The 16,819-nt window shown below is 42.7% G+C and overlaps 1 protein-coding gene across 1 annotated transcript in view; it reads left to right on the plus strand.

Annotated features, from left to right (window-relative positions):
• EPYC (epiphycan) overlaps positions 1 to 16,819 on the plus strand; it is a 138,666-nt gene that overhangs the window by 14,211 nt on the left and 107,636 nt on the right. The window contains 5 exon segments of the mRNA XM_087722548.1: positions 5,655 to 5,799; positions 7,051 to 7,205; positions 7,703 to 7,873; positions 8,688 to 8,783; positions 12,153 to 12,219. Of these exon segments, the coding sequence (XP_087578674.1) occupies positions 5,655 to 5,799; positions 7,051 to 7,205; positions 7,703 to 7,873; positions 8,688 to 8,783; positions 12,153 to 12,219 (634 nt within the window).

Consider the following 16,819-nt stretch of genomic DNA (forward strand, 5'->3'; position numbering starts at 1 on the left):
TCACACTCAGTATAGGTTTTTAAAGAAACATGGATTAATTTAAACATTCTTTAACCTTAATGACAATGATGAGTGATACAATCTATTGTAGGAAATTCAAATATACATTTCTGGGTATTTAGGACACAAATTAATGAATACTAAAACTATTACATCTTTCCTCTGAGCTAGTAAAAAAACATATTTTCCTTATAGAGACAATCTAACAAATAAGTTTTCATTGAGACAATCTTGATCCATTTCATTACATAAGCATGTAAAACATTTAGCAATAGCAATAGCAGTTAGACTTATTATTGTGTATTCATAAGTTCATTAATATGTATGAGCCATGCAAATGGCCTCACTGTTTCTTGTACTTCAGCACCTTTGTGCTGGCCAGCAACAGCCTCCTGCGTCTGGATTGGATAGGATGCGAGGGAGGCTGTTGCCGGCTGAAAGGATTGTTCCTATTGGTTGAAGCCCGAGTATATAAGGTTTGGCGGGCTAGTTTACGAACTGAATCGCTGTCATACTTATCTAGAATAAAGCCTGTTAGTTGTTCACCCTGTGGTCGCGTCCCTCATTCCGAACCTCTAAACTGGCGACGAAGGTGGGATCAGCGATTCCGCGACGCTAGGGTGAAAAGAGAGAGACAGACAGTTAGCTGCCGTTTCCAGACCGGCAACGAAAGCTGCCTGAAGAGGAAAAAAAATTTTTTTTTGTGGCCTCTCAGTATCTCTCCCTTCACGACCGTCAGGATGACATCTGCTCTACCTCCCTTTGCCCCCTTTGGTTCGGCCGGAGAATCATGGGAGGGGTTTATGGAGAGGTTTGAATGTTACCTGATCGCTTCCAAAAATCAGGCTCAAACCGAAGAGGAAAAATGCAGCTTTTTCCTCTCATGCTGCGAGCCATCTATGTTCGCCTCAGCAAGAGCTTTGGCAGCCCCACGGCCCGCATACAAGCTTGGGTGGGACGAACTCATGGCCAGATTGAAGAATCACTACGCACCCACCCCGTCAGTCATAGCTCGCCGTTTTGCCTTCCGCAGAAGAGTCCAAAAACAGAATGAATCAATCAGCCAATTTTTGGAGGCCCTGCGGATGGTGGCGGCCCAGTGCGAGTTCTCCAATCTTGAGGAAAATTTGGTGGAACAGTTTGTGTGCGGCGTCCGCGATGTCAACCTGCGGAGCCGCATGTTCAGAAATCACCGAATTACACTACTTCAGGCCGTGGAAACTGCCCGAGCCGCTGAACTATCTGAGCAGTCCACGGCCGATATTGAACGGTTGCAGATTGCCACACCGGAGCGTTCACCGCCTGAAGCATCGCCACAAGCCCACATGGTCGAGGACGACCTGGCTTATGAGGATCCAGAAGAAGAAGTGGTGGCCCAGATGAGGACTGTGACTAAGAGGAAGCCAAAGCCGCAACCTGCAGCGCAACAGGCGTCCGCAGTGCCCTGCCGGGGTTGCGGAGGCCGTCATAAACGCCAGGCTTGCCCATTTTTAAATGCCATCTGTAACCGGTGCAAGGGCGAAGGCCACCTGGCTAAGGTCTGCAGGGCCCTATTGCCTGCACCCTCGTTCCTTCAATCGCCCAGCCGTCCCCAGGCGCAACCGCGCCGCCAGCAGCAGCGGCCACCGAAGAGAGCGGAAGATTGCTACCAGTCCACCAGCCAACCATCTAATTTTGACAGTACGGCGAGCCACGCCGTTGCAGGGGCCCGGAAGGTCTCGACCTCCGTCCAGCTGGAAGGTCAGCCGTGCCGGATGGAGGTGGACTCTGGCTCCTCCCGGTCCCTCCTGCCCTGGTCGCTCTTCGCCAAGCTATGCCCTAAAGTGCCCCAGAAACGCCTAAGGCAATCTGAGGTCTCCCTAAGGGATTACCAAGGGAGGTTGATCCCTACGCTGGTATCCTTCCCTATCTCTGTATCTTATGGCCAATTCCAGGGGAAGCTACCCATCCTCATAGTCAGGGATGACCTGCCGGCCCTTCTGGGCCTGGACTGGTTCCCAGCCCTGGGATTATCCATTGGGGGGGTCCACCGGGTGGTTCCTAGCACCCTCGAGGACACATTAAGGGAATTTTCGGACGTTTTTGACGGCCAGTTGGGCTGTTATAAGGGGACCCCCATATCTTTAAGTTTAGACCCTCAGGTTGCTCCCATTAGGCTGAAAGCCCGCAGGGTGCCCTTTGCCTTAAGGGCCAAGGTTGACGCCGAACTTGATAAGTTGTTGGCGCAGGGAGTCATCGAGCCCGTAGATCACTCCCCTTGGGAGACCCCAATTGTTCTCCCAATTAAACCTGACGGGTCGGTGAGGATCTGCGCCGACTACAAGTCGACGATCAACTTGGCCCTTCAGGCAAACCCCTATCCAGTCCCTGTAGTGCAACACCTGCTCCATTCCCTGGGGCAGGGTTGCACATTCGCCAAACTGGATATGGCGCAGGCCTATCAACAGCTCCCGGTGGATGACGATGCGGCGGCTGTCCAGACCATCGTCACCCATCGTGGGGCTTTCCGTTGTCGCCGCCTGCAATTTGGTGTTTCCGTGGCCCCGGGGATCTTCCAAAGCCTGATGGAGCGGCTGCTCCATGGGCTGCCGGGCGTAGTTCCGTATTTCGATGACGTCCTGATCGCTGCTTCCAGCCGCTCAGAACTCATCGAAGTACTGCGGAAGGTCCTCAGTCGTTTCAGGGGCGCAGGCTTAAAACTGAAACGCAGCAAATGTTCATTTGCTGTTCCGAGGGTGGAATTCTTGGGCTTCATGATTGATGCCCAAGGCATCCACCCCACACCTTCTAAGGTCGCTGCCATTAGGAACGCCCCTGCACCCACCTCCAAGGCGGAGCTGCAGGCATTCCTAGGGCTTCTGAATTTTTACGCCCCTTTTATACCGCACAAGGCGTCACTAGCCGAGCCGCTGCATCGGTTGCTCGACCGATCTGCGGCCTGGCGCTGGGGGAGCCGCGAAGCGCATGCGTTCGCGGCTGTCAAAGAAGCTCTGACGTCAGCGGCAGTCCTGGTCCAGTACAATGACAGGATGCCACTGACGTTAGCTTGTGACGCCTCCCCCTATGGAGTCGGGGCCGTTCTAAGCCATGTCCTCCCAAATGGCTTAGAGGCCCCTGTGGCCTATTACTCACGGACACTCTCCTCGGCGGAGCGTAATTACAACCAGATAGACAAGGAGGCTCTGGCTGCAGTGTCCAGGATTAAGAGGTTCCACGACTACCTCTATGGTCGGCCTTTCACCCTTGTCACTGACCACAAGCCACTCCTTGGGCTTCTGGCAGGTGACAAGCCGACCCCCCCCATCCTCTCCCCCCGAATGACTAGATGGACGGAGTTCCTTGCAGCGTATTCTTATACGCTGCAGTACCGTCCAGGCAAGCAGCTGGGGCATGCCGATGCCTTAAGCCGCTGCCCGTTACCGGAGACCGACACCGCCCTAGTGCCCTGTCTCTCGGTCCTGTCTATCGCGTCTTCCGGTTTCCCGATTTCGGCCGCGGATGTCGCGGCCTGCACCAAGGCCGATCCGATCCTCTCCCAGGTCGCTTCCTGGGTCTCGAGGGGATGGCCAGTGGACAAAGTGGCAGAGGGCTTCAAGCCCTTTAAAATCCGGCAGGCGGAGCTCTCCCTCCACGGGGGGTGCCTTATTTGGGGGGATCGAGTGGTGATCCCCACCGCGCTGCGGCCACAAGTCCTGTCCCTGCTCCATAAGGATCATCCGGGCATAGCACGAATGAAGGCATTAGCCCGTAGCTATGTTTGGTGGCCCTTACTGGACTCAGAGATAGCGGCCTATGTTGGCCGCTGCCACCCCTGTCAGCAATCTAGGCCTAATCCCCCAGCCGGGCCGGCTCGTGAGTGGGAGGCTCCGAGAGGCCCATGGTCACGCCTCCACCTAGATTTTGCCGGTCCCTTTCACGGCCAGAACTTCTTGGTAGTGGTGGACGCTTACTCCCGCTGGGTGGAGCTGGTCCTCATGGGCTCCACCACAGCTGAGAGTATGGTCCGGGCCTTGAGAAGGCTATTCGCGACCCATGGGTTGCCGGACCTGATTGTTTCTGATAATGGGCCCCAATTTATGTCCACCACGTTCCAGGAGTTCCTGGCCATGCAAGGGATTCGACATGCGCCCATAGCCCCGTACCACCCGGCCAGCAATGGCCGGGCGGAGCGGGCGGTCCGCTCAGCAAAGGAGGCACTGGGCCGCATGGACCGGGGCGACTGGCAGGAGAAAGTGGCGGCTTACCTGCTAAGCCAACATTCCACTCCCTGCCCAACGACCAACCGAAGCCCCGCGGAGCTCTTGATGGGCAGGCGTCTGCGGACTCCCCTGGACCGGCTACATCCGTTGTATTCAGGGGATCAGCCGAGCAACCTGGGGGTTATCCCTTCCCGTTCATTTAAATTAGGGGACGCGGTATGGGCCCGGGCATTTTCGGGGCCTACGAGATGGGTGCCAGCCACTGTGACTGCCCTGACAGGCCCGTGTTCTTTTAGAGTCGGACTGGCTGACGGATCCCAATGGAGGCGTCACCTGGATCAATTGAGGAGACGCCTCCCACCGCCAGCCGGCAGCCCAGGCCCAACCGATGCCGGCACCGCCTGCCCGGAAAACCAGCGTGAGGCCTTCGCCGCTCCAGGCCTCTCCTGTCAACAACCGAGAGCTCAATCCGGAGAGAACACGCCGTGGGCCTTCGCCACACCAGGCCCAACCTGCCCGAGCGCCCCCTGCCGGGAACTTCCACAATCATCTCAAGCCGCCGCCGAACAATCCCCACCTAGGCCAAGTTTCCTCCCTCCCGACACGCCTTCCAAACACAACACTATCCCAGTGGACACGCCACCTCGCCCCTACTCACCAGTACAGTTGAGCCCTCCTTCTGGGCCATCCCAAGAAGGCGTGCCTTGGAGCTACACCCCCTTCCGGGAGGAGCTACCACAAGGAGGTCCTCCTCCGCCGACGACTAGTGGAGAACTGCGTAGATCAGGGCGGGTCCGGAACCGCCCCGCCTACTTAAAGGGCTACGCATGCTCCACCCGCGGAGCATGCGCGGAACTGGGGGGAAGGGGTATTGTGTATTCATAAGTTCATTAATATGTATGAGCCATGCAAATGGCCTCACTGTTTCTTGTACTTCAGCACCTTTGTGCTGGCCAGCAACAGCCTCCTGCGTCTGGATTGGATAGGATGCGAGGGAGGCTGTTGCCGGCTGAAAGGATTGTTCCTATTGGTTGAAGCCCGAGTATATAAGGTTTGGCGGGCTAGTTTACGAACTGAATCGCTGTCATACTTATCTAGAATAAAGCCTGTTAGTTGTTCACCCTGTGGTCGCGTCCCTCATTCCGAACCTCTAAACTTATATACCGCTTCATAGGGCTTTCAGCCCTCTCTAAGCGGTTTACAGAGTCAGCATATTGCCCCCAACAACATTCTGGGTCCTCATTTTACCCACCTCGGAAGGATGGAAGGCTGAGTCAACCCTGAGCCGGTGAGATTTGAACAGCTGAACTGCAGCTAACAGTCAGCTGAAGTACTGCATTCTAACCACTGCGCCACCTCGGCTCTTCTGCGCCACCTCGGCTCTTTAATACAGAAGATTGGAACAGAGTACTGAATGATACATTGGCCTTATTCTGTACAATTTTCTTTCTTTAGGCAGAGATCGGAGCAGTCTTATCTTCCATAATTCAAGCAATTTGTTTATCTTCTCCACTGTCAGAAAAACACGAAGAGAAAGCATCCACATTCAAACTTATTGATGGTTCTTTACCTCATAAACCAGAAGTTTGCAAGTCACATTGTGGTGAATTTCTACTTAATATAAACTTAGAACTTTGTCCACCCAGGAGTCCCACATTTTTATCTTATTTTTTGTTAAGTATGCAGTTCAGCAATTGTGTTCATTTGGATAAATCATGTTAACTATTTTTTTATTATCAATCCCTGAAGAGTAAGTTTGAAGTTTAAATCAGGATACTCATTAAGTTTAATCTTTATTCATATTAGACATCACTTGTTTTGTTGATTGGATCACACTAGAGAATAGCTCTAGCTATTTATTGCCTTTTCTATGGCATGTAAGTAGTTCAAGAATCACTTCCTAGACAGGCCCTTTGTAGAACTATATTATCCCAGATGTCTCATATTGTCTTATCTTATCCTCAGGTCTACACTGCTACTGTCTTCTTCAAACAGAAACTGGAGAAATGGAGACAGCTGCTCAAAAATATAGAGTATACGGGAACCTTTAACTTGGAAGAGAAATACAAATAAAGTGACTAGTATAAATAGAGAGGTCTTAATTTGAAGACCACCAGAAAGAAAGAAATAAAGTATATCTAAAAAATACAAATAGAAATATTTTTCCACTTAGCCCAAACATACTCATTAAGACTATCTTGCATTTTTATCAATGAATATATGCATATATTGGTGCATTCCAGGCCCAAAAGATTCATATATAATAATTTCATTATAATAGTTGTCAATAGTCCTGTGGTTCAAGCTATAACAAAGACGTACTGACAAGAACACAGTGAAAAACCACCGATACTGGTTTTGCCTTTTTTAAGAATGCATATAAAGCTTTGGATCGACATCTATATTAAGAGGGGGAGGGAGAGACATTATTTTAATTTCTTTTATCTCTACACATATCACACACTGTGGTGTGATGTCATGCTGGCCACATGACTGTGGAACTGTCTTCAGACAGCACTGATTCAATGGCCTTGAAATGGAGATGAGTACTGCCACTACGGTTGGCTATGACTAGTGGAATAAAAGCTGCAGAGACTCCTTTACCTTTACTTAGACATACTTAAATGTTAACTTTCCTCATCATGTTATGATAACATTATCCAGAGATTTCAAAGTGGTGCAAACTAATTATGATTTTTTTTTAAAAAAAACCTATGCATAACATAGAAATAGATATGCTATGCACACCAATATCATAAGACATTAGATACCATTTCATATTTCTAATTTTAAATAACCCTTGAAACAATTTTGTACCCCAAAGCAATTTGTTTCTTGTTTTGTATTTTAGCTGCCCAAACTTGTTTTCTTTGTACCTGTCTGTGTACCTCAATATACCGTGACGATCGTGAACTAGAAATTATCCCACCCTTGCTCAAGCAAAGCACCCATTTCTATGCTCGCTACAATAGAATAAAGAAGATAAGCAGAAATGTTTTTGCTCACCTGGATACGCTGATAACTTTCCTAAATTTTATTTTTAACATGGACTGTAATACAAAGAATTTGATGAGACTGAATTATTAATATGTAAGATGTGGCATCTTTTAGGTAGTAGGTAACAGATGTTTATTTGAGCCATGATGCCACAGTGCTTAGAATGCAGTATTAAAGGCTACTTCTGCTGACTGACTGCTGCCAGCTATTCAGCAGTTCAATTCTCACAGGCTCAAGGTTGACTCACCCTTCCATCCTTCCAAGGTTGGTAAATGAGGACGCAGATTGTTGGGTGACTCTGTAAACTGCTTAGAGAGAATTGTAAAACACTGTGAAGTGGTATATAAGTCTAGTGCTATTGCTATTTAAGACTTAGAACTAATGTTTTAGAACCATTTCTAGTACAAAATATTGTTAGCTTCCCCCTTCCTACACAAGCATTGGATATCAAACCAGTCAGAAATTCTAAGAGCACTTGTAAATATTTCCTTGTTTTATTTTCTTGGCTAGGCAACCTGAAAAAGTTTGATTTGACTTCTAATTTCATCTCAGAAGTGGATGAAGATGTCTTCAGAAATTTACTACAACTTTAGGAGCTGATACTTAGAGATAATAAAATAAGGCAACTTCCAGAATTACCAGCAACACTTATACAAATATTCATTGATATCATTCATTGATATCAATAATAACAGCAATAGCAATAGCAGTAGACTTATATACCGCTTCATAGGCCTTTCAGGCCTCTCTAAGCGGTTTACAGAGAGTCAGCATATTGCCCCCAACAATCTGGGTCCTCATTTTACCCACCTCGGAAGGATGGAAGGCTGAGTCAACCCTAAGCCGGTGAGATTTGAACCGCTGACCTGCTGATCTAGCAGTAACCTGCAGTGCTGCATTTAACCACTGCGCCACCTTGGCTTGATCACAAAGGAATAAAGCCAAAAACATAAAGTGAGTCCCTCTGCTTGATGTTAAAAATTCTCCCAATTGGGAAAATGATTTATACTAACATCCTGAGCAAAAGGTAGAATTTATAGGATGAGAGTCATCCTGGATTTGAGGTGCTATTACAGCACAAAAAAAACCTGCAGAAAATTCTGATTTATGCAAGAACTCAGACAGTGTAGTAGAATCTTTTATAATGTCCTCTAGTGGTTTTGAAGAGATTTGGGGTTAAATTAAAGATGAAAGGAACAGAACAAGAATTAAGTCAAGGACCACAGCTTGATTTAATTAACTAAAGCATATTATGCAGGTCATTAGTTCCTCATCTTAAGATCATAAGTCTTTTTTCTAGGTGCTCTAACTCATTTCCTTTGATTCCTTTCCATGCACATCTGTTAAAATTTCTGTATCTGAAGTATATAATAGTTTATTGTCTTCTTCTTGCTGTTGGCATATTTAAAGAAACTCTTCTTGCTAGAATATCATGCTTCATTTTGACTGAGATAAATATATTTATAGATCCCCCCCCCCTTTTTTCTGTAGGATATGATTGACTTGCACCATCTTTACATCACTAGTAATAATTTGGATCACATCCCAGTTCCACTCCCTGAAAGTCTCCAATCGCTTCATCTACAGGTATGCCACAATTTTCAGTGTATTTTGGTGTGGGGGTGGGGGTGGGGGGGTGGGGAGGTGTACAAAACATGATGGCATTTTATGGCTGCAATGTTTGGGCAGTTGTCTAAAAACAGCAGAATCTCATTTTGAAAATAGTAGATGCGTAAATCTGATTAATGTGTGTGTGCCTTCAAGTCACTGTTGAATCCTTGGAAATGTATGAACAAGTTTCCATGATTTTGGAAGTGACTTGACATTGTATTCTTCCTAGGCTGAGAAAGAATTATTGGCCTAAAGTCACCCAGCTGACTTTGTTCCTAAACTCTCCTAGTTTCTAGCTCAGTGTCTTAATCAGTACACCAAACTAACTCTCTCAAAATACAAATTGTAAATGATAAGTTTTTAATTCCAAGTTATTAATCCACTTTGTTGTTTCATTTGGATTCACTACAGTTTGAAATGTAGTACTCAGAGCTTGATGCAATATTGTATTGTATTGTAACCAGCACAGAATGAAGAGAAATAATGAATTCCATTGAGCTTAGATTTTAGTGCATATGTCCCATTTAAAGTTCAGAGAAAATTGGCAGGGATAAATAACATGTGGTCATTCCAATTACGTAATTGTTCCTGACGCCTAGTAGCTCTTCGATGGCATGCATCCAGGAACAACTCACTACTGGCCTCTGGCTCACTCTTCCTTGTCTCCTCCCCACTGGTCCAAGGTGCCTCCTGGTGGCCAATCAGCCTCTCTGCGCCCTGCTCGGAGTTGGAACCCAGTCCAGGGTCCTCCACATCCTCCAGAGCCAGGACCCCTCGCTGTCGGAGTCTGATGGCAGCTCCAACGGCACCTGCTGGGCCACAACATTTTATAATCCCAACATATGCACTTAAGACCATAAGGGCCATACTGGAGGACATCAAAGTTTCATAAAGTCTGCAATGCTTCATTTAAATGATGCCAATTAGATACAAGATAAAACTATTTTGAATTAGTTTGTTTAATATTTAACATTAAAAAGGCTTGTGTTCTTTTGTAGAATTGTTAATTCTTTATTGTAGTAGAAAAGCAGTATATAGTACCAGTACATAATAAAATTCAGTAATGTGAAACAAGCTGCATATACAGAAATAATAAAATCATCCAAATGTATCAGCCAAAGCATTTTTCCTGTAACATACTAGAATTTACCTACTCTTAGCATGCTGGAGTCATATATACAAAATATTTGTCAGAATAAATGGTAAATTTGATGAAATATGGATTTATTACAACTCAGCATGTACCACCATAAAATGGAAAGACCAGGAAATGTGGAAAATGTGGATAAGCAATACTGTATGTACCACTGAGTATGTGTGCTGTTTTTTCTTTTTGTTTTAATAATAATAACTCAATTAATTTAGATTTCCCTAACCCGTAATTCTCCAAACCTCCATCAGACCTATCATTAGGAAATGTGGACTACATAAAAATGAATAAACAAATAAAAATACTTCTAATATCTTCACAGTAAAAGTGAGCAAATATATTAAATACTTATAGAAATGTGCATAACCGGACACATAGCATAAGCTATACAAATGCTGCTATTCATATATTTAATATTGTAATAAGTAAGACATTTTCAAGTACAAAAGTTTATTTCTTTAAAGCTTAAATTCTTAGAAGACCAAGATTCTAAAAGATGGGCATGTTCTTAAAGTCTTAGTTCTTACATCCCTCATGATTTTAATGATAGTTTGTAATAGTGTTAAGAATGCATGTCATACTGTATATCCTTACATGTGGTGGACCAGAGGTTAGAATGCAGATTGCCACTTGAGTTATTTATAAAAATGTGAGGGGAGGGAGGGAGGGAGAAACTTGGGAAGTCTCTCTCTCTCTCTCTCTCTCTCTCTCTCTCTCTCTCTCTCTCTCTCTCTCTCTCTCTCTCTCTCTCTCTCTCTGTCTCCCTCCCCCTCCTTCCCTCCCTCCCTCCCTCCCCCCTCTCACACACAAACACGCTACAAGTGCTCTGAATGTGCTTCATTTACCCATATTTATGTCATGATGATTTTGCAATCTAGTACTGCCCTCATGTGTTAAAACAGCATATAATATCTAGCTACCAACATAAATTATGAAAGTTCTAGTCCAACACATCTGCAAGGTGGGTAAAGCAATGTTTCTCAACCTTGGCAACTCCCAGAATTCCCCAGAGTGAAAGTCTACACATCTTCAAGCTGTTATAGTTGAGAAACACTGGTCTAGAGATGGTCTAGAGAATAAAACATCTACATTGTTATGAAGCTAGAAAGAGAAAGGGTGAGAGAGATTTCCTGTATGTTTTTGTAAAGTTTCTTTTTAGGGGAAAGAAACAGCATTTGTTTTTTAAATGATTACATTCAGTTCTAGTGAAACCTGTCAATGCAGCACATACTAGAATTAGAATCTTTGCATCTCTTAACTGCCAAATTATCAGAGGTTAATGCTCAAATATCACTTGGAATGTTCAGAATTATACATGTCCAAAATATGCAAATAAATACAGACAGGTGATAAAGGTAAAGATACAGAATCAATAGCAGACTTTTAGTCTTGTTTGAAAAAAAATGAATTCTATAATTTTCAAAAGGATTTGCCTAAAACAAATTGTGGCTCAAGCACAAAGGATGACATAGTACCTCCATTTCAACTGGTAATGCATTTTATTTCAACAATCTCATACATCAAGCTTAAAAACCAGGCAGGTCATATGAATGGCAGCTCAGTTTGGTCCTAATCACTCAATATTTGTTGCCTGAGATAAGTGTCTTACTTTGTCTAAATACACAGCTGACTCTGGTTCATTGAATACATTTACCATCTATTTTAGGGAATGAAAAAGGTTTAGCCCTTTATTCTACTTTACATGGAAGCCTAATTACTTTATCTTGCATTTACTGGAATTCTTGAAGTATTTGATCATTGTTTAAGCCCATATTCTAATGGCTTGGATCTTATGTTCCATGTGAAAAGTTTTATTTAAGGTTTGCCTTCCTGCTTCTCGCTGAAGTCTCTATGATTCCTATATCTAAGGGTTGAAGAACATCTTGAATGAGATGCTAGGATTTTCAAAGAAGATGTCAACAAAAACAAGGGAGAAACATATTACACTAAGTTAGGGTTCAAAAAATTATTTTGGGTTAAATTATATTTGGCTAGAACATGTACATTAGCATGCCTATTACTGCAGTTATATAAGGGCAGATGTTATAGAGTCTCAGGCAAATAAATTGGTTTTGCTTTCACAGGGTTTCAGGCAAAATAATACTACTAGCATGGTCCTATTTCAGTTTGCTGGCCATCGGAATGCCCAGTTTCAGCCACGCCCATTGCTTTATGATTGGTTCCCTGTTGTCTAGGGTGATGAAGATGCTTTGTTCAATCTACACAGCAGTCCCAAGAGGAAAGAGGTCAGCAACGTCAGTGGTATGACAACAAAAATCTACTGAGTCTGGGTTGAAGCAATACCTCAGATCAGCATTTTGTTGTGTTACAAGCACGATATAAGGCTAGGAGAGGAGTCACAATTGAGAAGGAAGACAAAGAAGTAAATCAGAAGTTAGACTGTTGGACAATTGATAGTGGGTACCTATCTCATTAAAAGCAGAAGAAGAAAACTGCCTTATATATCAAACAACACAACAATAACAGCACAAGAACATCTTGGTAAGCAGATCTCTGGCAAGAGAGCAAATATAAAAGGTGGAGGAGATCCTATTTGAAACAGGGTTCCCACCATTCTCCAGCTAAAATGTGGAGACAAGGACGACTGTGTTATCTGCAGTTGTCTTTACAACAAGGATATCACAATCAATGGCCTGTGATGGCAGGGAGAGCAGCAAAGGGAGGAAGATACAATCCCAGAGGGTCTCACTGCAATCATTATACTACTAAAATTCAGCGGTACAAAGGTAATCTATCCTCAAAATGGAAGAATTGCAGATTTTCTAGGAATGGTAGATTGCGGAAGAAGAAAAGAAGCTATTGGAGGGGGAAGAGGTCACATAAGAAGCAGCAAATAAAGTGTCGCCATATTGCAGCTCACCAGCGAAAGCCCAGATTCTGTAAGATCTGTCAAAAACAGCATCATAAAATTAACCGAAAGCGTTTCATCAGAAAACAGCGTTTGTTGTCATATATGCGTACCGCAATAAAGGGACGACTCCGTCCAATGAATCTATGTGAGTGGAGAGCTCCTGGAATGCGAGCCCCTCGAAATACAACACAATTTATCATGCATCAAGTGTATCAAGACATGCATCGGGAGAAAAAAGCAGCAGCAGCTGCGGCTGCAGCAGCTGCTGCAAGCAAAAGAGAAAAGGAAAAATCAGATTTACATCTCTCCCTCGGGGATAATGATTGCAACATGGGATCAACAAGTGCCAGTTGCATGGCTACCAGATTGGCTTTAAGCCCAGAAAGGAACATTCTCTCAGGATACGAGGAGGTTGGAGAAAATGAAAACAGTCAGAACAGCTACACTTGTGAGAATAGTGCTCTGGAATCTCACCTTAGCATTTCATGGGAGCCATAAAGCATACAGTATTGAACAAAAATGCATTTGATGTTGGATTCATCAGTAGTTCAGAGTTGCTGTTGATGTGCAGAGTTTTAAATAAATTTAAACTGTACTATCTCTATTCCACTTCATGGCTGCCTGTGTCTGTCATATATTTATACATACCCAGAAACATAACATAAGATAGTCAAGACTATATTTTTAGTTTACAAAATTGATTCAGAACATATTTAATGATGTCAACTCTTATCTTATAATTTGATTATCATTTATCTTTTGATACGTAAGTACTGCAGCAGTTATAGAACGCTTCAAGCTTTGTGCTAGCTAATTGTTCTCAAAAGTTGTACATGAGTAGAAATGGTGTCTTAAGATCATAATTAGGATTCTTTCAGGCTTAATTCAGTTAATTGACACTGAGAGAAAACACTTAGGAAGCTGTTACAGAACTTTTGCGCAGATCTATGTATAGCATAGTTTTATTGGTAATTATAGCAATAGCACTTAGACTTATATACCACTTCACCATGCTTTACAGCCCTCTGTTACAGAGTCAGCAAATTGCCCCAACAATTTGGGTCCTTATTTGACTGACCTCAGTAGGATGGAAAGCTGAGTCAACCTTGAGCCTGGTGAGATTCAAACTGCCAAATTTCAGGCAGCCGGCAGTCAGCAGGAAAATTCTGCAATACTGCACACTAACCACTGCACCACTTAACTCTTACTATGAGTTAAAAGAATAATTTTTGTATCAAAACCATTGAATATAAATAAAAATCCCACCTTTTGAAAAGGAGTGTAAAATCATGAAAAAGAAAGTGATAAAAAGAACAGAGAAGAGCAAGATTAGTCCAAGGATACCCACAACCATACAATAAAAGTCAAACAACGATGTAAGGCAGATATAGAATTAGCAACATATGAAAGACCTCTGATATTTAGTTTTAGGCAAAATGAATAAAAAAAAATTTCTCATATTTCTTCTGCATCATGAATTCAGGAAAGTTTTTATTCAAGTTTATTTAATGAAAATGCTTTTGAAGTCAGATACTTTTTGGATTACAGTATATGTTGGATTCTATCCCTCTGTGGTTCACAGTGTCTGCATAAGGGATTAAACCCTTGCTTCAGTTATTAAAAAATAGCAAGGGTATATTGGGGAGTCAGAGAAGGAAAGAGATAGTAATAAATGTGCACCATAAAGGAAAAAAACACTGCTGCTCAGGTGTGGTTTAAATCAGGGGTCTCCAACCTTGGCAACTTTAAGACTTGTGGACTGCTTTGCTGGCTGATGAATTGTGGAAATTGAAGTCCACAAGTTTTAAAGTTGCCAAGGTTGAGGACCCCAGATTTAAATCATTTATAAGACACTACATGGCTTGGGACCTATTTATTTGAGGGACCATTTGTCTTCCATGGTTTCTGTCTGTCCAGAGCAGACAAAATGGGCATGCTCTTAGTCCTTTTGATCAAACAGTGTCATAGTGAGGTTAGAAGGCGCAGGCCAGTGGCTGGGTAGGAATGTATAGAAATGTCATCAGAATGCCCTTTGTGGACTCACTAGCACCATGCCTTGCTCTACTGTTTACCTTGGACTTACATGGGCCAACAAATGAATACCCATATTCCTTGAGTACTATACTCCTACGCTATTAGCATTATTCAGTATTTCTAAATCACTGCCCCTTCTGAAAGGGTACTGTTTTTGATAGAATTACTCTGTGTGGAAGTTAAGAAAGTTAGATTATTATTATGATGATAATAAAAGACCTGATAGACATTTCTGCTTCAACTATGGTAGAAGTTCATCAATCTCTCTAATTTTCCATTGGTATAATTCTACCCATTGTCAGATTTTTTCCCCACTAAAATTTCATTTCACGGTTAGTTTATAAAATTTAACTTATCATATGAAAAAATATATTGTAAAGGACAATAGATTTATGTAGAAGAGTGATTCCTTTTTATTCAGTAAGACTGCCACAAATAGAAAATCAATTCCTATTTCCTGTTTTTCATTATAAAGAATAGATTATTGCAACCTTCAGGGCACTTAGTCTAAAGCAGTCCTCTTGACTGTTTATAAAGGCTTTTGTTTATGTTCCTACAGTTTCAAGAGAATGACATTTAAAAATGAATTTTAGATAAAAGGAGCCGAGGTGGCGCAGTGGTTAAATGCAGCACTGCAGGCCTCTTCAGCTGACTGCAGTTCTGCAGTTCAGCTGTTCAAATCTCACCGGCTCAGGGTTGACTCAGCTTCCATCCTTCCGAGGTGGGTAAAATGAGGACCCGGATTGTTGTTGGGGGCAATATGCTGACTCTGTAAACCGCTTAGAGAGGGCTGAAAGCCCTATGAAGCGGTATATAAGTCTAACTGCTATTGCTATTGCTATAAAAGATAACTCACTTAAGTTAGCATGAGGGTGAAACAATTTAGGGAAAGTGATATTTTTCAGGGGATGAATATGTTGGTAAAACAGATCAATGTATCACATATATATTTTCCACATAGTATAAAATGCAAACGGAATAAATTCAGTTTGGTATTCACAAAAACTCCTTTCTTTAATAATCTCTAATAGGTAGTGAACACCCATTGAAGCAAATTTTTGAAGCAAATACCTGGAAAAAATTAAAAATACGAAGCCAAACCCCTTAACCTGGTGACTTCTAGATATAATGAACACCAATTTCCCAAACAATGTTAATTGAACTGGGAGGCTATTGTGCAAAAATTATTAGATTGGAAGATGTCATTTACCTGAGAGACTGTGGGTCATTATTTTAATGGTTCAGTTTGAGTCTTTGTACAATGCTTAGACACATTATTAGTTGGACAGCCATGTAAGTACATGAATAAATACATAAATAAATTTGTACTTAAAATAATTCTTTAGGATATAACTTCATTACTCTTCACTGCCAATTTCAATAAAACCCACAAAATGCTTGAAATATTGAACTGGTTGAAAGTCAAGGCAGAGGTATTCTTCCACAATTATTTCATAATAACAATAGGACTGGACTGTGCTTTATTGGGTTCATTTTTAAAATGAAAATCAGGTATGAGCCTATCTATGGATAAGACAACCCTTGAATTTGTACCAAAACACTACAAAAAGTGCATCACCCATTGATAAGGCAACTCTCAAAATTTTCATCTTTTAATTTTCACAGTTGACTTATATGAGTATTTTCAAAAAAGTATTATTATATTTACCAGTAGACAAACCAATCTGGGGAGAAATTGAATGAAACTTTTGGCATCCAAAATGCTTGGTTTATCTGTGAGTATACATGATATTAAAGATTAGCTATTTGCTATTTACTGATAATGAAGTAGAAGACATTTGATATTAAAATATTTCTAATATAAAGCAAATTTATCTTTCCATACAGACTGTGTATCTTTTCCTGCAGTTATAGTGCTAAATTAAGATACCAGTATTCATTCATTTTATCTTTCTCTCTTTTCCTTTCAGGCTTCTCTTTATTATATCCCAGGGA

This window comes from Thamnophis sirtalis, unplaced genomic scaffold, assembly GCF_051295495.1.
Source record: "Thamnophis sirtalis isolate CommonGarterSnake01/CBP01778 unplaced genomic scaffold, rThaSir2_p1.2 scaffold_9, whole genome shotgun sequence".
Lineage (NCBI taxonomy): Eukaryota > Metazoa > Chordata > Lepidosauria > Squamata > Natricidae > Thamnophis > Thamnophis sirtalis.